The sequence below is a fragment of the Cricetulus griseus genome (genome assembly GCF_003668045.3).
Source record: "Cricetulus griseus strain 17A/GY chromosome 1 unlocalized genomic scaffold, alternate assembly CriGri-PICRH-1.0 chr1_0, whole genome shotgun sequence".
NCBI classification, from domain to species: domain Eukaryota; kingdom Metazoa; phylum Chordata; class Mammalia; order Rodentia; family Cricetidae; genus Cricetulus; species Cricetulus griseus.
Genome location: NW_023276806.1, coordinates 204,988,992 through 205,011,962, shown reverse-complemented (window position 1 = coordinate 205,011,962; position 22,971 = coordinate 204,988,992). Strand labels below are relative to the sequence as shown.

General features: G+C 40.5%; 1 protein-coding gene across 3 annotated transcripts in view; it reads left to right on the top strand.

Annotated features, from left to right (window-relative positions):
* The window catches only part of Cped1 (cadherin like and PC-esterase domain containing 1), a 266,707-nt gene that overhangs the window by 207,147 nt on the left and 36,589 nt on the right, over positions 1–22,971 (top strand). For all 3 annotated transcript variants that reach the window (XR_003480049.2, XM_027389966.2, XM_027389967.2), the window contains exon 16: positions 17,026–17,143. Coding sequence is in view for 2 of the 3 variants with exons in the window: in XM_027389966.2 (XP_027245767.1) it covers positions 17,026–17,143 (118 nt within the window). In the remaining variant the exon portion in view is untranslated. The remainder of the gene's footprint in view (positions 1–17,025; positions 17,144–22,971) is intronic.

The window sequence follows — 22,971 nt, the reverse complement described above, 5'->3', positions numbered from 1 at the left end:
TTGCAAGCACATGCAATCAATGGAAGAAATGGATGCTCTGTTTGTTTCGTCTTCCTTCCTCCGTGTGCTCTCCTCCCATTCTGTAGCTTTTAGATTTTCTTGTCTGAAAAAATAATTATCCTTGCTTTAAGAATAGAGTACTTCCCTGGCCTGACACGGAAGAACCCACCTCCTCTCTTCCAGCCATGATGACCATATTTAATGATAGGTTAAATAGAAACGTTGTGAAATATTGAGTACAATAAATAAAGTTGGGTGTTGATGTAGAGAAATTAGTTATATGGCAATAACTGTAGCCATGGACTGTCCCCAGTAGTCCAAGGTAGATTTGAAGGGATCGCTTCTTATTGAACATTCAGACATTATCAAGAAAAGGCAACTTTCTTCACTTTCTTCATGCTTCCAGAAATTTTCTTCAGAACATGACCTTACATATTCTTTTAGCATGTCCTTGCAATGTTTTGGCCACCCAAGGAATGCACCAGGCTGAAGATCAAAGAACTCTGCTGGTTTGCACTTGGCTGCTGTGTTGTGCCTCTGCTGGAAATAATACTGATGTCTTCATCAGAGGAGTCAGCCACAGGAATAGTGACCAGCCACTGACGATAGGAGGAAGTGGCAAGGTAAACATAAACACCACGTGAAGCTATGCTCTCCGCTTCCCACTGAGGGACAATGGCTGCCCTTGCTGGCAGGAACATTCTGCATTAGAGAGTGCAAGCCTAATTTTATTCCAAATTAGTAAGTGTCATCATATATTTAAGACCTACAGTATCATGTTATAGGATGTACACATTAAAATGGTTACCACAGTGGAACAAATTAATATATCCATCATCACACATAGCTGTTGACTTTTGAAAGAAAAAGACTGCACAATCTCATGCATAGAATCTGAAAACAAGAAGATAAATATATAGAGAGAGCTAGACCTGGCATCAGAGGCTAGCAGGGCTGTGTGAAGCTTGGGGTACAGAGGTGCAGCTCAAAATCTGCAAAGTAGCATTAGAACTTTTTAACTCTGTTGACACTCTTCCTGGCAAGTAAGGCAGAGTAGAGAGCTACTAAATTGCAGAAACCTGACCTGAGGTCAGAAGGTGTTCTGTTTTCTATTGTCCCTGACAGCACATGACAGTAGGGACAGTGGATAGGTTGGCTAGGTTTGCTAAGTACATTGATGGAGGCCAAACACAGCAAGGCTTTTTGGTGTTTGACTCTATGGGTAAATGATACTGTTTTCCAAAAGACTCCAGAAAGGCTATATACACAGTAAGTTTCCAGGCATGGTTGGTGCTGCACTCACGGATGACGTTTTTCTTCTACAAGTAGTCCCCCTTTTAAGCATAGACCCTTGCTGATCTCTGAGACCAGTTGCTCCTATTTTAAGACCTGCTGACTTGCTGGCATCATAAATAAAGATGACATACCTGGCCCACCACCAGAGGACATGACCTAGCCTTTTCAGATCTTTTCCTTCTCTTCACAAGCTTCCATTCCTGTGCTCCAAGCCTCAGCAGATCATTAGTGAGATCAAAGCCAGCCGGTAGGAGCCCGCAATGTCTCCAAAGCCTTCCGTACCAGTGGTTCTAACCTGCGGGGCTTGAATGATCTTTTCACAGGGGTTGCATATCAGATATCCTGCATATAAGATATTTACATTATAACTCATAGCAATAGAAAGATACCAGCTATGAAGTAGCAGCAAAAATAATTTTATAACTGGGGGTCACCATAAAATGAGGAACTGTGTAAAGGGTCCCAGCATTAGAAAAGTTGAGAATGACTGTTCTGTACCATCACAGATTCCCCCTCTCTCTCCTGAGAAGAGGAGTCCCTCCTCCCTCAGTTGCTAACTCCTCTTCTTTCCTCAGAGCTCACTACCTGCCAACTCCCAGCAGCCTCATTCGACAAGCTCATCTTCACAGCCATCCTTTCTGTTGCCTCCTTGTCAATAAACATCTGAATCATTCCCGTATTTTAAGATAATCCTTTATCCTTTATTCTCAGGGGGCGCTCTCACTATCTTGTCCTCTGTCATCAGTAAGTTTCCAGGAGCACAGCTTCTATACTATTGCAGAAGTTCCCTAACTGTCCCAGTGGCCTTTAGTGGCGTCTACTAAAGCAGCAAAGTCTCCCAGTGTAAAAGGCTGTAACCCTATGCCCTGATCCTGCACTCCTGATTTCACAGCGTGCTGAAATGTAGCTTCTTGTCTGAAGGGAACAAGGGCAATGAAACTGCTAATGATTTCATAACAGGGGCTGCAAAAAGGCATGATGGAAGGGGGGACGATGAGAACATAGGTTCACTGTTTATTTGGATGTTGAATGAAAGAATAGACGGCATTGGAAAATAAAGGCATAAAATATGATGGGAAGGTGTTTACTAGTTTGGCACAACATGGCAGAGCTAGGCCTGGTCTGGAGCTGTTACCACAAAGAACAGGGAAGGTGTCATCACCCCACTTCCCCTAGAGTTCCTGCTCGTACATCTATTCCCACCCAGCCCATTTCTCCACTGTGAGGGAGCTGGAGCATGGAGGGGCTCCTCCGGAAGATACACACCAGCATCTACCGTACCACAGACACACACTTCTAGAGAGAAGCACCACCCAAACCCCTTCACATACTAAGATGCTTTGGACGTAATCTTGACTCCTGAATTGGAAAGGGGAGCTTAGGGTACAAACAAGGGTTCAGCTGAAGAGTAGATAACCACCACAGGAACCACAGCTTCATGCATCCCTCCGGGCTAAGGGCAGGGCAAGTTACAGAACCTGAGCAGTGTTCATGTGGCATTGCCTGTCCCTTTGCGGAGCACTGGTCAGTAGCCAAGATGAGCCCATAAAGAGAGGCACATTATCTCATTTCCCCTGGATACAATACTAGTTTAAAGTAGAAAGAAGTGTACACAGAGAGTTAAAGCTTCATTAAGCCCATGATGCAGGTCAAGTTTCCCCGGCAGCCAGTTCTGCCTCAGGCTAGTGCTAGACATGTAGTCATTTACAGGCAGGAATAATAGAGCTTATATACTTCTCTCTGTGCAACATGTGTGGAAGCTTTATACAACCATTAATGCTCCCTTCCTGTTGAAATCAGTCAGATAAATATAACCCCAAGGAAGCCATTGCTTAATCTTGATGACTCAAATGGGGACTGCAGGCCACCTCCATAAAACATTGGTTTTCTTCTTTGAAACACAGTTCATTATTCATCTTAACAAAGGGAGGGCTGGCCACACTTATTTTCCTTTCCTGATAATGATTTTATATACATTTTCAACATGACGAAACTATGTAGTAGAATTAATTAACAGGTATAATTATGATTATAACTTTTCTGATGTTTGAAGTTTTCTTCTAAGTCTAGAGATATCATCAAGGATGAGAAGCCTTCCTGTGTTTTATGAGGCTATTAGAATCACTGTTCGTTATTAATCAGAAACAGAGAAATTAAATAACATTTGTTTTTTGCAACTCGGGAATTTATGACTCCCAGTTATCTGTCGATAAGGCAAAGCTTCCATTTTTAATAAGTTAATTATTTCATTCCCCTTTTGCTTTCTTCCCTGAGAGGAATTCTGAATGCTTTGTTCATTTTTCACACTGTTGTAAGATTTTATGATTATTCCTTAGATGATATTTAAAGAAAGTCTGTCTCCAGGCACATGGGGATTTTCTCTTTTTCTTCTTACTTTTGAAAGTTTCTGGCACTGTGTCTTTTACTTCAGTTTTTACAGAAAACTGAGCTCTATGTTATGACTGTAATAAATTACTCTTTCAGGAGCTCTGAAATGAACAGTGGGATGGCATATGATTTAAAATAAAGAAATAAAACCCGTCCTGTTCACTTTGCTTTCTTTTCTAAAAATCCACTCAGAAACATTGGGCTGCAGTGGTCCCAGGCTTCCAGCTAACATTTTACCAAATCCCCAAACTTTAAAGGAATAGAATCTTGTAAGGCTCTTTCAGACCAATTACATGTTAAATCCCAGAGACTAAAACTCGCTTTAAAACGTTAGGAGCAAGTCAAACACTGAAGCATCCTCAGCCAATTTCGTGGCTTAATGGGGCTATTTGAGTTAGCTTTGTGCTGAGCAAGCCTCCAAGTCGGTAGAAAGACCATGCCTGCAGCTGCCTGGGAACTGCTTGCACACCAGCTCTCTGAGCCTTTTGCTCTTAGGCATATCCTATAATCTGCTCCTTTTGTAGGAGATCCGAAACATCACCTTCCATCTCCTGTCTAAGTCCACATTCAAAATCACCAAACTGCCAAGACATAGCATTTTTCTGGGAAAAAAAAAGAAAGGAGCTGTGCTAGGGATGTGACTCCGTTAGTCTAGTGTTCACCTAGTTTTCATGAGCACTTGGGTTCGATTCCCAGCACCTCATAAACTCAGCATGGCTGATGTACTTGGGAGGTGGAAGAGAGATGATCAGAAGTTCAAGGTCATCCTTGGCTACAGGGTAAGTTCTAGGTCTTCCTAGGCTATGTAAGATGGACTCAAAAAGAAAAAAGAAAAAGGAAGAAAGTAACTAAATACACAGAAGTGGGACAAAAAGCTTTTCCTTGAGATGCCAATCAAAGTAAAATAAATGACATTTCTCATTTAATAAGCCCCAAACATATCATTAAGAATCTTTGATCTTTATTTCTCTAAAGAGCAAGTATTAAGTAGGCCAAAATGGGCACTCAGGCATTGTGAATATTAATATCACAAAATGCCTTCACTTTATAGAAGGGTATATTGTAAAATGGCAAACTCCCCTGACCTGATTAAACTACAACTTTCCTTTCAACATTTTTATTGGCTTTTTCACAAGTAGCACAATCTATATTCTTCCTATTCTTGCCACAGACATCAAGGTTTAATATATATGACATGCTGTCTTTATACTTTCAATGATCATTGAAAATTAAATTTACTAACACTGTGTTGTCTGAATAGTGGCTTTATTATTTGACACAAAGAAAAATCACTATAAATGAAGAAATGGGTATGTTTACAGAATAATGATTGTTTCACGTTCATGGTGTTACTTATTCAAAAAAGAAACTTTTCAGCTAATTCAGAAACTAATTACTCATTCCTAGGAGTGATGTCTTGGTTGTGTCAGTGGATGTCTGTCATCATAAGGTATTTCTTTTGTTTACACTTTAAGAGCTTAGTAAATGGGTAGCAATTGTTTCCATATAGCTTTGTTGTATTTTCTTTTGGTTTTTGCTACCACAGAACAAATGATCCCAAGGGATATTTAAAATTTTTATTTCTGTTTATATGTGCATGTCATGTATGTATGAATACCCACGGAAGTTATTAGAAGATGTTGGGTCTCCTAAAACTGAAGTTACAGGTCTCCTAAAACTGAGAGCCACCTGGTGTGGGTTGTAGAGTTACTGGTAGTTGTGAGCTGACACGGGTTTTGTGAATCAACTGAGATCCCCTGTAAGAACAGCACATTTTCTAAACTGCTGAGGGGGTCCCTCCAGCCTCTCCCTCATGGGGGGATTTCTTTGAAGAAAAAACTACTTCCGTTTATACGGATATCCTAGTCAGGTTCCTTCACAGTTAAAGCCATTTTATGAAAAATCATGGCCTCCTCAGTAAAGTCACCCTCTCTCCACAGCCAATGCTGTTCAGCATCAGTGGCAACTTGTGAAGCCTTCTAGAATCGGTTCTCCCTAACCTAAGCATGAGAGTGTATAGAACTCTGTACAACTGACAGTACAGTTAGGTAAAACGTATTTAAAGTTTTCCAAATATAGATGTGGTTTATCAAACAGCTTTCTTTTTAACGTCACATCTACTTAATAAGCTTCCCCCGGCATCTATCTATTTTATGAGCGACACGATGGGTATCCTGTGGCTTTCTATGAACCCTTATGTTGTGTTTTAATGCAATAAACTATAAAAGGGAGACATCTAAAATTATACCTTCAAACTTTATAAAAATACCAGTGGGGGTGTTAAACTTCGTCGCCAACTTATTGAACAATTTATCTTCTGAGATGGTATTTCCCTCTCGAGATCAGTCTCCACTGTTGACCATATATAGCCATACATACACACAGCTCTAACTAAGAGTACTACATGGAGAGAGGGAAAGGAACTCGGCATTAGGTACTGGTGTCTCATGCTATGTCCACCTGGGTTTGAACCTGTCAAAGTTAGCCAGTGTGGTAGGATCGTCAGATACAGCTGGCCTTCAAAGGACTGAAGCAATGCAGAGGGAGCCAGTGTCAGTCAGATCTGCAGAGTTCAGCTGCAGAACTCCCTAGAATAAAACCAATCCTTTGACTTGAAAGGAGCATAGGTACATTCAGCTGACCTAGCCAGGGATATCTGGTGGGTGATAGCAAGATCCTAGGACAGCTGTTGACTAATGCAGACAAGTGCTATACTCCAAAGCTCAGCTCAGAAAGCAATGTGGCTATAGGTAAGAAGGAAGCAACAACAGGAAGAGACATATAGCAGAGGGGGTGAGGCCCAGTGACATCTGCCGGGAGGAAGGAGCAGCCTGGGGCAGACTCATAGCATCTGCCTTTTGAGACTGGATCTGTAGACACTTACAGATTAGTGTTCCATACAGACATACTGGCCAGACTTGGCTTCGAATAAAAGAGCCATCTCATCCCACACAGTGAGTTGTGACAACTGCTTAACTGTAACGATCAAATCACAGCCACAGCATTCAAGTTCAGGAAATAATGAGCTAATTAAAAACCCATGGGGATTTTAAGGCAAGCCAAAACGACAATCTTATACCTTGAAATTTCTCCAGGACACCTTCTTTTTTATCCAGGGTCACAGATTCCCAAGTTCTTTCATTAAAACAAGCTATCTTTCCATTTACATTGCATGCCAAGGACAATAACATACTTTCCATAGGAAAACGCCAGCTCCTCCCTGGGCATTCTAGAAGATAACTGACATTATCAAAGCCAGAACTGATATGGCCGGATTGGGTTTTGAACAGGCTGTTTCAGAGTTTTGTAACTGACACCGTGTGCTTTATACAGCCCCCTAAACACAACTTGACAAGATCCATTTCCAATCTGTTCCACATTGTCCTGTGTATTTTATGGCTAAGGACTGAGTCACAAACTAATCAATCCAGGCAGAAAGAAAAATTAGCAATTTATAAAACAAGGTTCAGTTAATCTGAGATATCAGGGATGCCCAGGCCCCTGAAGTCATTGGTGTGGGAGAGAATCTGCTGTTCTGGGCCTCCCTCATTTCCACCTCCATTTTTTTTTCTTCTGCTTGGAAAACCATCAATCTTGCTTGTCTTGGGAATTTCGGGCTGAAGCCACCCCTTTAGAAAGGAGAATCGATTGTGCTCCTTCATGCCAACACTGTCTGGATCAATCTTCGTTATGGCATTCAGCTCTTCTACAGCACTGGTGTGTTTACATATCTGTTTTCTTTGCTAGAACTCTGTGAGGACAGGGGCTGTGGTTGGCTCATGTAGATGTTAAACAAAGTCTGTCCAGGGAGTCGATAGAGAAAAAAAAAAACAAATGGGCAAATGTCATAAACTATCAACTTCTGTAGCCAGTGGACTGTCCTCCCACAACTTCGCGGGAGAACTGAAAACACATGATAGATGAGCACTGATGGAACAGATATTGTCCTTCATGATAGGCAATCTCAAAGAAATTACTATCTACAATGGAAATTGATTTCAAACCTTCATTTCTAATGCTCCCCTTTCAAAGTAGAAATTACATGAATGGTCCAGCATGAGGTGTAAAGGTGTTTTGAGGCTTAGTTTTCCACAGAAGGGGTGAATCTGGCCTAAATTATTCATAGTCTTGCCCGGCTTTGCTTTTGACCAACTATAAGCATTTCAAGTGCAGCTGTCTATGTTTAGAGAGGCCATCTGTAGCCATGAAGTCTTCTCTGATGAAGGTTTAATTATTCTGTAAGTGATTCACAAACACAACCTTTCTTTCTTAGTACAGCATGCTTTGCTTTGTTTTAATTTTCAGTCTGTGGAACATGAATTTGAAGTCAGATAAAACCATGGTTCAGACTCTAAGTGTTTGCTTATTGAGCTGTGTGCCTTCAGAAAAGCAAACTCTGCAAGCTGTTGTTTCCTCATCTGGTGAGCAGGGATAGTGGTATCTTCTGGAAACAGCTGGAAAAAGTCAGTGCAAGTGCCTACCCCAGGGCTCTGTGTGACCCTGGTTTATTATAAATGGAGTTCTCCCTCTCCCTTTGGCAACCTTCCAGGAAGAGAGAGAGCTCACAAAAGTCAAGCCCTTAAGATTGCAGTTGCCTGCTTGGCTCTTCTTCAGCCAATGGGCCATCCTCCCACAATTCTTTATTTTTAGGTTTATCTTTGATTATGTGTATATGTGTCTTTGTGTGGGAATGCACACCTGTGCAAGCAAGCCCATGGAGTCCAGAAGAGAGACCTGAGATGGGGCATTATAGGTAGTTGTCAGCTGTCCCATGTGGGTATTAAGAATTGAAACTGAGTCCTCTGCAAAAGTAGCAAATGTTCTTAACTTCTGAGACACCTCATAGTTATAATTATGTTTCATAGGTATCTATGGTTTTTATTAAAGGTTTATATTTATCACTTATGTATGTAAGTTTTTTGTGGGGTACAAGTACCCAGGGAGTCTAGAATAGGACTTTGGATCCCCTAGAACTGCAGTTAAGCTCACAGTTGTAAGCTGTGACATGAGTTCTAGGAACCAAAGTCAGTCTTGTGGGAAGCCATCATTTTTAACTGATGAGCCATCTCTTCAGACCTCAATGCTTAAGTTTTTAATTATTGGAATATGTTTAAAGTAAAGATGAATATGAACCTTTATTCTCGCAATGTCTTTATGGCTTGGATATTTGGTTTTGAAAGAATTAGTAGGTTTTCCTAGACAGAATTCATTTACTTTTTGACATCATTTGAGCTTAAGTGTTGATGAACCTCATGCCAGCCAGTGAGAAGCCTTTGAAAAATTATTACTACTATTAGCAGTTCAATAGGAAGTAGAACTTCTGACTTCAAGATGTATAATATAATGAAACAGTTCTAATGCAGTATAATATATATATATATATATATATATATATATATATATGGTCATAGGGATATATGATAGTATATCTCTAACTAAGGAGTTAGTATGTCAACTGGCCATGGCCATGTTCAGATGCTAATGAGAGAATTACCAATACGAAGTCAGGTAAAGATATAAGGGTATTTATTAGGGATTTGCTTTACTTACAGAGCAACCTAGCCAGCTGGCAGGGCAGGAGTAAGTACAGCAGGCCAATAATGAAAAGGAAGAAGGGGCTTCCACATGTGCGCCCCTCACTCTTAAACCTTCCCCATGTCACCCTGACCATGCCTTCGCGTGGTCAGGCACACCAGTAGCCAGTCCTTAGGAGGCATAGTTGCGGTGTCGCCCTACAAGATACCATGTGTTTATGGCTATGACAGATGAGCTTAGCCAGTTGAGAGTATACTGCAATTAAGCCTAGTGTCTGAAGTCCATGCTGTGGGCTCCGTTCCAGAAATGAGTTGCATTCCACATTTCTATCCATTCATTAATGCAATAAACAGGTACTAAACACCTTTTATATGTCAGGACTTATGCTAAACACTTAATAGGTAGATTAAATAGAATACCATCCATAGCTGGCAAGTATTTATTACTACATCCTGGAAAATATATTTAGTCTATCATGTCATAGTATTTGAGAATAAACATAATTAAATGTGAGTAAAATTAGACTCATAAAAAAGAACCACGTTGTATATTTGCATAGTATCCCAAATATGTGTATCACTCAGTAGCTATAATTTGGATTATATTTTTTGGCAAAACTAAACTTTAGTTATTGATTTCAAAACTGGCATGAGTAGTATTTAGTTTGGTGTGCTTCTCTCTCTCTCTCTCTCTCTCTCTCTCTCTCTCTCTCTCTCTGTGTGTGTGTGTGTGTGTGTGTGTGTGTACATGTGAATAAAACTGGACTCATAAACAAGAGTTTTAGCCAAAGATTTCTGGTAAATTTACTGGTTCTGTTTCCCCCATCGGCCCTGTGACCTGTAGACAAAAAAGTTTTTGAGTGTCAAGGTAACTCCAAACTCAACATGAAGACTAACTGCAAAGAAAACTCCCTTTCAAGTAAGAGAAGGCCCAAAGCCATGGCTGCCCATTGTTTACACTGTTTAATTCAGTGGTAGAATTTACAATGACTCCTCACTTGAACACGAGGAAGTTCTCTAGTCAGCTCAGCCTTTACTGATCTCTAGAGAAAGTGCTTGAAACACTGTCCTTTTGGGAAAGATTTACCTTAATTACTATCCAGATGTAGTGTTTGAGAATATGTTCTAGTTAGAGGGCAGCACAATTTTGACTAGAGCAATACTTAGAAGTCAGGTTTACTCAGGGGTCAAGCAGTCAAAGGTTTGTAAGCCCGGTTTGAGGTGTCAAGGCAACGTAGCTCCCTAAAAAGATTCATGGGTATTTTTTTGTTCTTGCTGCTTCTAGTTGGTTCCATATGCTAATCTATGTTAAGTAGTACCTCTGTCTAACTCTAGATATATCTATCTAGCTATATCTCTAGAAGATGCTGTTATTTAGTTTTTCCAGTATTGTCTCTTACCATTTCAAAGGTATTGGTTAGCTGCGTAGCCATACTAAATACTCAATAGATTCTAGCATATACTTTAGTGTGATATTACTCTGCTTTACATCATAAGGTACACTATGAACACAGTGGAAAGATTGGTTTTGCTCACAACCAATGTTGTCTGTGAGAAACTCAATAGGACATGATAGCCGGTAACCAGTGGCTCCCATGTGCATGTCTTCCTGAGGTCCCCTCACTCTTTGGTAGGCATCCCAGCATCCCTCAGTTTCTGAAAGCAGGCATGGAAGAAACTGGCACTGCTCTCTGACTTGAGGCAAAGCTAATCTTGCTCATAGATGTTTAAAGTTTAAAGTTCTTCAAGTATAACGTCCAAAAGGTCCGAAGACTATTGATCATGTGTGTATATGTGGAGGTGTGTTGGTGTATATGTGGAGGTGTGTTGGTGTATGTTTGTGTTTCCCTGATGAGTGGGCATGGAAAACATTCAAATGGCCCAAAGCAGGTGTAACTGCATGCTTTACTAAATAATCAACTCTATGGGTGCTACTCAGACAGAATACCCCCTATCAAAGCCACATTTTTCTAAAGTCTACAATCTGGCCAGCCTGCTCGCTGGATAATTTACTAGCAAAAAGTCCAAGCTGAAATACTTATAACAGCAAGTATTTTCAGTATGACTAATCAGTGTCTCCTGGGCGGGACTGGTTATTATTTAATATATGGAAAACATCCGTTATGTTTATCATCACCATTACTGGTAAGCACACATTGGACCACAGTTGTCTTTAGAACCATCTCTGTGGCCTACAGGCTATTTCCAGTCATTGCTATTTGGCTTTAATCTACAAAGGACAGGTTTGCTCTTTGAAATGGGAAATAACCTTTTTCTTGATGTTGTTGTGTTGTTGTTATTGTTTTGACTTTTCCCAAACAGATCCAGATTCTTCAAAGCGCAAGAGAGTGCAAAGCAGCACATTCAGTTCTGGCTCTGCACTGCTTTGTTCACGAATCAAAAAGGGCTGAGCGTTTTCAGATTTCCAAACATATAAATTCAGTTCTCCTTTTCATTTGCCTTTATATCTATCCTTCTGGATTCCAGCTGGAACCAAAACCAAAAGTGCTGAGCGACCACAATAAAGGCTACTTTCCTTGGGGTTTCTAGATCCCTGGAAGTGGGAAGCATTAGTCATTCACAAACCCCATACCCACAGATTTTCCAGTCTAAATCCTACAAAGCCCAGAGACACATGGATGTTTCTCAGTCAAGACTACAGGGTGCTTTTCAGAGCCGAACTCAGCATTCAGGACCACAGTAACCCCATCTCAGCTGATTTGAGGTCTAAGTTGAAAATAAAGTTTCATATTAGTTCAGAGATGAGGAATGCATGAGAAATATGAAGAAGTATTCCAAATATTGACATCATATTAGTATATTTAGTGGAAAATAATGAATTCATCTGCTTATAATTTGTTTCAGTTTCCTCTCCTCCTGAGTTTTCATGGACCAACTTAGAATACTTTCATAATACAATGTATGGCCACATTCCCCTTGACACTGGGAGAAACACAGTGATCTCAAGCTCGGTGATGGATCTTCACTGTGCTGATTCAGATGCTCTATTAGAGGTGCAGGTCTTATAGAGATCTTATAACTATAATGAGTTAGTGAATGCAATGGGAGTGTCATGTCCAGAAGCCAGCATTTCACAGCATTCTTCCCCACCATCTGGCTCTTCCATTCTCTCTGCCGTCTCTTCTGTGATGTTCCCTAAACCTCAGGAGTGGATCTGACATGGATATACCATTTAGGGCCGAGTGTATTCAATTTTCACTTGCTCTCAGCCCTTCCACCAGTTGTGAGTCTCCACATTAATTCATCATTAACAAATTAAGTATGCTTAATTAAGGACTTTTGTCGTATTTGTGAATATGGAACTTTTACAACAACAAAACCCATTGCAGAGAGAAGCATCTCTAGCCAACATCGAGGATATCACTAATCTGTGGGTAGAAGCGCATATATATATATATATATTATATATATATATATATAATATATATATATAGCAATTGGACAACATATGGATTTAGCAATACATCAGTATTAGACTCCCCCACTTAGGCCTTCCTCCTAAGCCATGAACTTCGGAATAGGATAATAGTACCATGCATGAATTTTCTTTTGTGGAGCAGGCTTCAAAAATAAGCTCAAAGTAGTTGGTTTTCCATATAATCTCCATGCCACTATTGCACCAATGGGTACATCTAACCTGTACATCTGACAGGTTAGAATTACAGCATGCCGGGCTCTCTTTAAGACATGATTAGTCTAATTTCTCATTTGTCTTTGTTCTGATGGCCTTTTAGCTGGAACTGGGACCCATCCTTAAGTGAATCTCTTTCTTTTCATTGATGACATACATTATTTTCAATTAGGAGTCATGTTTAAAATGATCACATGCCCACCATCATTCTAAATAAGCACATGGTTATTGCCATGAGCTCACACCATAGACTAATGCACACCAAACTAAGTCCATGTATAGCTGAATTTGACCAACCAAATTCCAACTGAGGATGGGGTGGAGGTGGAGCAAAGCAGAAAAAGGACTGGACCGTTCCCAGAAAGCCTCAACTCAGATGACAAAAGTAATGTCTTGCTCTATCTATAGGGACATCACCAAAATGCTGGGGTGATTTAGCTGTTTTTTTTTTTTTCATGAGGAAGGTGTCTTAGAAACTCCAACTGGTAATTGATATGCATATGAATACTGTATTCATAGAGCAGATGAGTTACCTGATACATATTTAATAAGTTAAATATGTTGATTAATGTCTCTTGTTACATTTGTGGATATGGAACTTTTATAACAATAAAACTCTGCATATCCTAAATACATAACTGGCCATACTTGTTTAAGTATTGTACCAAGTTATGCTTATTTATGATGTAGTTTTCCTTAATAGGCATCTGAAATTTGAGCAACATTCAACTCAGGACATATGATCTTATTTTCCAGTATGTGTTTAAGAACACCATCTTCGTGCCAAAAAGAAACAAAGGTTGCAGAATCAAAATTGTGCATTGAGTTTCATAGAAGAACCTCAATCAAAGTCCTGGCAAGTCTCGAAATCTAAATACTTCATTTTTTTCCATTTTGCAGAACTCATCTTAGAATATCATATCTTGCAGGGTACCTTTTACCCATCATAGAACATCAGATCTTACAGGGCACCTTGACAGTTTCTCCGAAAACCCTTATGATGGATTTTTAGAAAAAATAAAATGTACTTTATCTATGTCAGGAGCTGTCATCCTCTGATGATTTAAGCAATATTCCCCAACAATATTCTAAGTGCTTCCTTTAGTGCAGTTTAATTTTTATTGTGTTCTATAATTTAGGAGTTATCTTTCCTACATTCCTAAGGAAAAAAAAAAGAAGTATTTTTAAAAAACTTTTTAAAAGACCCTAAGATGAAATACTATCAGCTAAACTTTCTTTGTATCTTTTCTCCTCACAACTGGAAGGAAACAACATGACCATTGCAGGCACACACCATGTTTTCCATGTCCCCGATGGTGCATCTATGGCATAACTGTGGTGTTCCCAGTGACATGATATAGAGACAGACGCTGTAAACATGGAAGTCAGGCTCTCTGTCCTCATAGCAAGAGATTGAACGATAAAGGAAGTTACCATAGGAAAACAAGAAAAGAGCAACACTGCACACATCTGACATCAGTGCACCAGAACCAGCTACGTAGAAGAGGCACCCACAGAAGATGGCAGAGGAGTATCAGACAGCTATGGAGGGAAAGGCACAGAGACAATAAAGAAAGGTGCCCCGGACAAACCAATAGCTGTTTGAGTCAATTCTTTCACTACAGTCTAGAGAATGGGTTCAGATAGAAAGGGGGGATAATAAGACTAGCATGGGAAAGATATTTAGCAACAAACAGGAAATGGATGGGTGGGCTGGCAATAGGTTGACAAGAAAGATCCATAAAGAAGTCAAAGCAATTCCAATGGGAAATAAATGAAAATGCACAGGTCCACATGGCATCAACGGAAGTCAAGAGAGACAATAATTAAGTCAGAGGGACATAGTCTAAGTAAAGGCATGGGGATTCATGGGATGCTTGGGAAAAGTGAAGAGACTGGTAACAGGTTTGACCTGGAAACCAGGGCTCTTGTGATCTCCTGGAGAGCTTAAAGGGTACAGGGCATATTTGAAGATGGTAACTTGTAATGTCAAATGCAGCTGGCTGTTTTGTGAGTGACCCCAACCCCAACTAATAGAACCTGAAGCAAGCACTTTTTCAGATCAGGGAAGTCAGAAATATGTATATCAGCACAGCTCTGGTCTTTCCTTTATATCACATAATAGTTGTTCTAGCTACCACAAGCCTGTCCTGAAAGGCAGGAAGCCAAAAAGAAAAGGTAGAGCAAAAGAAAACACTCAAGGGGCCATGAGATGGCTCAGAGGGTAAGGAGCTTGCTGCCAAGACTGATTGCCTAAGTTCAATCCTGGGGATTCACATGGTGAAAGGAGAGAAGCAATTCCCTCAAATTGGCATCCAGCCTCCCCCTCAAGTTGTTCTCTGGCCTCCACACATGCCCTGTGGCATATACATCCATGTGTCCCCAAATTTTACATCAGAGAAACTCAGGCTTCTCATCAATTTATCTCACACAAAAGGCCACTCCGTTTTGTAAAGCAGACAAAGGTGTGTGTTGTTAACTCTTTCTAGAAAGAAAAGGAAGCAAAAGGGAAATCTAAATATATTTTTAACCACGACTATGGTAACTGCCAGTTATAGCTCTTCTATAGTTTTTTTTCTGTAACATGAATAAATAAATGACCCAGAGACTGATATTGGGGTTCAAGCTTCAAGCTGAATATCAGAAAAGCAAAGCAGCCAGCCACTAGCTTCTTACCTCTACCTCAGGCTGAATGGGCTGATCCTGTCTCCAGGAGATCCCACCAAGCCTCAGAATGAAACCTCTCCTCAGCATGGCTGGGGAGTGAATGCCTCTCTGAGACCTTGCTTCTGTCTTATATATTTCTGCAATGTTGGGATTACAGGTGTGAGCTCTAATTCTCTTTCAGACTGACTCACTCTTGTGTAGATCTGGGTGGCCTTGGACTCACAGAGATCCATCTATCTCTTAATCCTGAGTCCTAGGATTAAAGGTATGTAGTACCACCACCTCCTGGTTTCCAGCTGCTGGGATTAAAGGTGTGTGTCACCACTGCCTGATCTCTATAGCTTGAGGCTGACTTTGCTTTTCTGAGTCCTCAATCAAGTTTTAATAAATAACATAACACTACTACATTTTTCTTTTAATGTGAGATCCTTGGAAGTACTGCCACTGAGTTATCTGTACCCTTTCTGATCCCAGTTCCTCCATGATCACAGGAAGGCTGCTCATTTTTTAGTTTCATGTGAAAGAAGATATAGAGAAGGAAAATGTTTTACTGGGGACTTCAATCATTCCCAGAAATCCACCACTGAAATTCATGTACAGTTCTTGGCCACAGCTATATCTGTGACCAGTTTTATCTACAGGAAATGTGGAGAAATAGATTTGTTTGAAACATGGAGCACATAGCTACCTACAACAACAACAAAGTTGAAGGAAAGTGGGCAAGAAATACAGGTGGCTATTGTGCAGGCACCTAAGACTATCTGCCACTGAACTTGAGGTCATGTGATATAATTCCTTTCTCTCCACTCACTACCCCTCACCATTTTGTAATGAGAAAGCTCGATCATGTGACATAATATCACCGCCAGTTCATGCGATAGCTAGATCCAAAATTCCCAAGTGCAGTGAGCGCTTTCAAAGTGTACCACGATTTTCTTTTTTTGAGCACACAAAATACCCAGCTGTGGGGAGTAGCACCCTTTTCTGATACCCACTGACTTTGTACTCCTTTCATCCTTAAAAGTTATTTGTCACAGAAAATCTCTCTCTCTCTCTCTCTCTCTCTCTCTCTCTCTCTCTCTCTCTCTCTCTCTGTGTGTGTGTGTGTGTGTGTGTGTGTGTGTATGTGTGTGTGTGTGTGTGTGTATGTGTGTGTGTGTGTGTTTGTGTATATATGTGTATACACAAGTGCAAATTCTATGTGCAGGTGTAGGTGCACAGGTGTGTGCAGATAGGCATTCATGTGTGGCCACATGCATGCAGATGCCAAAGAGCAACCTTGGGAGTTGTCAACATTCTTCCTGAGGCAAAAACTTGACCTGGAACCAAGTAGGCCAAGTTGGCCAGCTAGTGAGTCCCAGTACTCTGCCTTGTGTCTTCCCGTTTGTTTTGTTGTTGTTGTTGGTTTTTTGTTTTGTTTTGTTTTGTTTTCTTATCATGGGATCTGTTAGTGATGTGACAACTATCTTTTTTTTCATTTTAATGCAGGATTGCGGTTTATTGATTAAACCAGAAGAAACCTGTGGGTTGCAGCCTATTTCTTCAGACTACATTGAAGCCATTTCACAGCCTAAAATAGAGAGTTGTCCATCTGGGGACACTAAAGGTGATTACATGGATATCATTTCTCTAAGATAATTGGGACATTTCTTTTAAATATCCTTAGTATGTGTTTAATTAGCCTATCCAATATAGTCTACCCTTATTTTAAACAAGGATCCTACCTTTTTCACTCACACAAACAGCAAGATAATGCATTTATTTACATTGTTTTTATATTTGAAACACTTGATTCATCAAACCCTTTGCATGCTTCATTTCTAACCCATAGCCATCTAGAAATCACAGATCAGAGGTCAAACCTGCCAGGAGCCTTCTTTCAGCTTTGAACTTAATTCCTAACTCTGCACTTTTCTTGTAGCACAATCTCTACATTTAAATTAAGGATATAATTCATTGTTTAGTGTCCCATTCTTCCCCAGATATTGGTTTCATGAGGCAGGAAGTTGGCTTTTTTTTTCCACCGTATTGTTATCACATTTTCATTTGTGTGTGGATGTCAAGGCATGCACATGAGGGTCAGAGGACAGCTTGTGTGAGTCAGTTCTCTCCTTCCGTCATGTGGGTCTCTGGGAACGAGAGGTCTCCTGGCCAAGAAGCAAGTACCTTCACCCATTGAACCATACCCCCAGTTCCATTTTGCGTATTACAGCAACTCAGTACGTATATGCAGAATCCATACGTAATTGACACACGGTAGGTAGAAAAGAAATACCCAGTTTTAAAGAATTTGTTTTCATTGTAGACAAAAGGTTGGAAATGACCACAGATACCTGTCGTATTTTGAGCATTCATATAAATAGGCAAAGGAGGATATCAGACTCGGGTTGCAGCATTACATCTCTCCTGAGCCATGACCAGACCTGCAATGAGATACTCTTCTGACTCTACCCACTTAAGTTTTCCTCCTCTCAATCTACTTCCAGCAGGGAGAGCACCATCACACAGAGCTAGTGCTGAGATTGAGATTCGGGGCATGGGTTCTTCAACTGTCCTGGTTGAAGAACTGCTCCATCCTCACCCCAGGACTCCCCTCCTCAGAAAGGCCCAAGAAAACACAAACAGCTGCACTAGCCTTGCTGTGAACTTCACACGGCTTCTGGAACGGGAAATGTATTTCCCAAATGGGCAGGGCAAATTGCAATTTGGCATGCAGTTAGCAAACGTGGGTATGTCCTATTCTTGAACATGTGTTCTAAATAATAAACTCCAGTCAGAGAGGGACTGGCCTGTTAAGGAGGGTCAGGTGCCGTGATCTGTGTCTGCCTGTTGAAGGACACACAGATTCAACCTTCAAAGGAGACACCTCTGTGTCCAATTCAGTATTGTTTTAATCAGTTGACAATTTATGATAACCATAAAGCAACTTAATTCTACTCCTTGTATGACAACCGAGTCAAAGGCTTTTCCACTCTAAGTTCATGACACTGGCCGCTCAAGAGACAGCAGTGTGTTCCAGCCAGTGAAGCGCAGTCACGTCAGCTGGGCTCTGGAACATCTCTTATTGAACTTCCCCATGGGGGAGGGTGTCACAGAGAAGCAGCCTTCTGATATTTAAGTGCATGGACTTGATTTGGTACACTGCTAGACCCCTTTAGAGAAGGCCCCCATGCTGACTGCCATGCTTTACAGCCAGAAATTACAAGACTTCCTCCTTAGAGTCATTTCGTACCATCTGATGCCATATCCTTCTCTGTAGCCAGCCTCTCCCTGCCACATCCCCAGGGTAGCTTCTCTGTGTTCCCAGAGCAATCCAGGTATGGTATTACCATAGTGCCTACTTCCTTCTCTTTCAAGTGTGTCAGAGACCAGTGATCCCAGAATGGAGTGACGTACACCAGCAAGGGCAGGGAACATCACAAACAGTCCTGGCCATGAAACTAATGAAGACGAAAATATATGTGCATCTGCGTTGTATCTAATCATTTTTATTTCCATGTTTTATGAAGGACTCCATATATAAACATAGGAGCATCTGCATATCTTACAGTGTATATGTGCTAAGACGTCAAGGGCACATGAGCAGTATGTCTTTGCTGATGGTTTTCCTAGATTAGATTTCTCAAGAACATAAATCGTCCCTACTGGTCTTCCAATGTCTAATAGTCAGTAAAGAAAAAACTACATGGCTTATGGAATGAAACCAAGATTTAAACCTTTTCTCCTTCCACAGAAATCTATGGCACAGAAATCTATGACACAGAAATCTATCACACACACACACACACACACACACACACACACACACACACAGAGAGAGAGAGAGAGAGAGAGAGAGAGAGAGAGAGAGAGCGCACAGCAAAAGGCCCACAGACCCTAAGATACTGACAAAACCTGATCAATATTTTTCTAGAATGTACTGTGTGTTCCAGAGATAACAGGACTTCCTTTGTGTGAAGAGAGAAGTTGCCATGGTAGACAATGCTAGAATGGAATCTACTTGTGTGTTTAGCTAAACATTCGTTGGCCCAAAAAGCTATCTTAATAATTTGCTACAACTATTTGGCAAAACTGGATCCATTCTTTTATCTGTAATATAATAATGCCAAACTATCTTTTCTCAATTACACTGGCTTAGATATCTTTAAATCACTGCATTTCTTTTTTATTCCTAAAGTGACTTCTAATCTCTTGGAAATAAGATAATAATGCTTAATAAAGTAAAAGTAGTACATCTAATTTGGAGGACAGGGCATGTATACAATGATCATTAAATAATAATAAAAACCAACCTCAAATCACAATATATAAACAATGAAAAAAAATTTCTCTATAACTTATTGTTAGTAATAAAGTATGATCACCAAAACCCTAGTACTTCCGAAGTTTATAATGTAGGTTTTTATTAACTTAAAAAAACCTCTATTTTATGAGATTATACAAGAGAAATTAGTATTTCCATGATTTTATGTCCACCATCGTCCTAAAAGACAAGAACATGTTTTCTCCATGATGCCATCCAATATGGTTCACTCAAGTGGCTGAAATTTCATCTGCATTCAGCAGAGAGCTCAAACTATAAAGAAAATAACTTTTCTAAAAGACAGTTTCATTCCCCAGGATGTCATTACTTAACATATATATCATAATTGATTTCAAAATTTACATCTTGGATTCACCCACTGTTTAAATATATAGCAAAGGGTTTATGTCCCTCCTTTTTTGACAACTTTAGTTAAGAGCTGGTGTCATTTAAGATGTCAAGAATCCCAGTCTCACAGATGTTGCACAGATGGCCACTTCAACTCGCAGTAAATAAAGGCGTTGCTAACTGATTAAAAACATGGAAAAAGTCGTGGCTGCCTAAATATGCAGTAGTATGTGACATAGGGGCCAAGTTTGCAGATACCAAATCAAGCCTCTTTCTAAATGTATGTAAGACTTAATGCCCAAAAATTAATTGCATCCATATTTGAATGTTTCCCCCAGCTGACCATTTTTTTCTTCATAACATAAGTAGCCACAGAATCCCTCAGTTTGTGGGAAGTTAGCCATCAGCAAGATTGGGGAACTGAGAGTGTTCTGGGCACATGATGCTCTTTTATATACAGGAATCTGATTAAAAACAATAAATAAACTAACATACTGTCATCTTATGAGAAAACTGTCATCCACAGTCCTTATCAACACATACACCACTGAATAAATTCAACTTGATAAAAATTTTTAATTGTTTTATTTTATGTGAATGAGTGTTTTGCCTACGTGTATACGTGCACTATGTACACACCTGGTATCTGTGGAGACCAGGAGTTGGAGTTACGGATGGTTGTGACCCACATGTGGTGCTGGGAACTGAACCCAGGTTCTCTTCAAGAACAGCCAGTGGGTGCTGTTAACCACTGAGCCATGTCTCCAACCCCTAAATTCAACTTTTTAAGATAAAGAAAAAGATCATTAAGATGATCAGATAATGAAGGTCTTCCCCAAAGCACTATTGAGTTCTGTCATTTTCAGCTGATGATTTTGTACTAAAGTGGCCTAACATGCTATCAGAATTGACACACTGGTGGTTCTTGATTATGGTCCAGCTCTGGTATTAAACTCACTCCATTCACTTAACTGCTTGATGCCTCCATTTACTGCATCTGTGATACAAGAATGTGATGAGGACCTGTAAATGGTCTAAATTATTAATTGGTCTAAATAATAAAAAGCCAGAGTCAGATACAGAGGGAAATGCTGAGAGATCAGAGAGAAGAGCAAGCCACAGCACACCTTACCTCCTAAGTGTCTCAGCAGAGAAGAGAGCGAGTTCCTGTTTCTCCCTGGTTATATCCTGTTTCTGCTCAGATACGTCACTTCCGGTTTGTCTGCCCAGACCTCCAGACCTCTATGGCTAGCTAGTGGCAAGCTCCATTCTCTGACCCCCAGACAGGCTTTATTTGTGCAAGAAAGATATCACCTTAAGGACCAGCTCTGAGTTCCCTTCCAACTCCATCCCAGGCCATTCTGCACACCCTCTGGAGGTAAATCTCTTCCCTTTGCCATTTAAAACTCCCATGTCCCCCTCACCCTCTGTCCTTGAGCAATAGTTCTATTCTCTCTGTCTCCATCTGCACACTGTGGAAACAGCCTCCATGTGGCAGACCCCAGGCTTCCCAGTCGCCACAGTCTATGCAGAGGCCAGTCCATTCTGCCTCACTCCTTCACTGTTTACAAAACATTGTGCTTGCAATACTTCTGAAACTCATCTCTCAGCAAAGTCCTGTTTCCATCCAATGAAATTTCCAGAAAACTCTCTGTTTTCACTTTACTATGAACCACCACGGCATACTTGTGGTTAGGACACAGGGCTAAAATCTATTTATGGGCAGCTAAGCGCCAGGCACCATGGCAGGTGCATACATACTTTCCTTATAAAGTAGTAAATTTAATCATGAAAACATTAAGTCATTTGTCCAATTGAAACAGGGAGCTGCAACCTTGGCTGTGCTAGGGAACCATCTGAAAGCATTTTAAAATACATAGAGAGATGGGTAAAACTCATACTTAATGTTGCACCAATGTGCGAGCTTTCTGGATCAGATTTGTAATCCATGTTGAGTTCCACAAACTAACTAGAGGATGCAGAGCCTAGGGACGTGAGTGTCTCCACAGCGCGAGTTATTTCACCATCACAGGTTTTCTACTCAACTTTGCATTATCTAACAGGATACAATTATGATCTCTGACAAGTAAGTGCTAACCCTTGAATCTGACTATCATTGCTTTTTTCCTTAGATTTGGGATTATAATTAAAAGTGGGGGCCCTGATTGCTCAGTTCAAATCCTTGTTCCACTCCCTTCTCAGCAGAAGTCAAGAACATTCATCTTCCTGAATTCCAGTCGGAGAGGTGGCAAGATAGTTTTGAGGGTTAAATAAGTTCATATGTTAAATGCCTTAAACATGATTGGCACATAATAGTACTAGCTGTGTTTATATTCCCGTGGCATTTTAATGTCATGGCACCGAATACCTTGCCAATTTGATCTTTGGTGCCTGCAATTGACACAGCACACTGAAAGACTGGTCTGCCCAGGAGTCATGATGGACATGGTGACCATTCCTGAAGCTGCAAGTACTGACATGTAGACACTGGATAAGGCCATTTTCTGAAATTCTCCTTACATTTAAAAACCAGAAAAAAGAAAACTGTGTGTCAAGAAGGGGATATGTGCCCACATTCCAGGAACTTTTAGTCCTATGTTCTGGCTTCATTTGGCACTCTACCTGCTAAAGTTACTCTTGTATACAGCCCTTTCCTTTCTTGCAACTCATGTCCTTCTGCTTTTATTTCCCCCTCCCAGCTCCTTTCTCTTAATATGCTGACACTATTTCTCCCTTTCTACAGCCGATACATAGAGGCCATGCACCGTATTTCACTTTGTGGC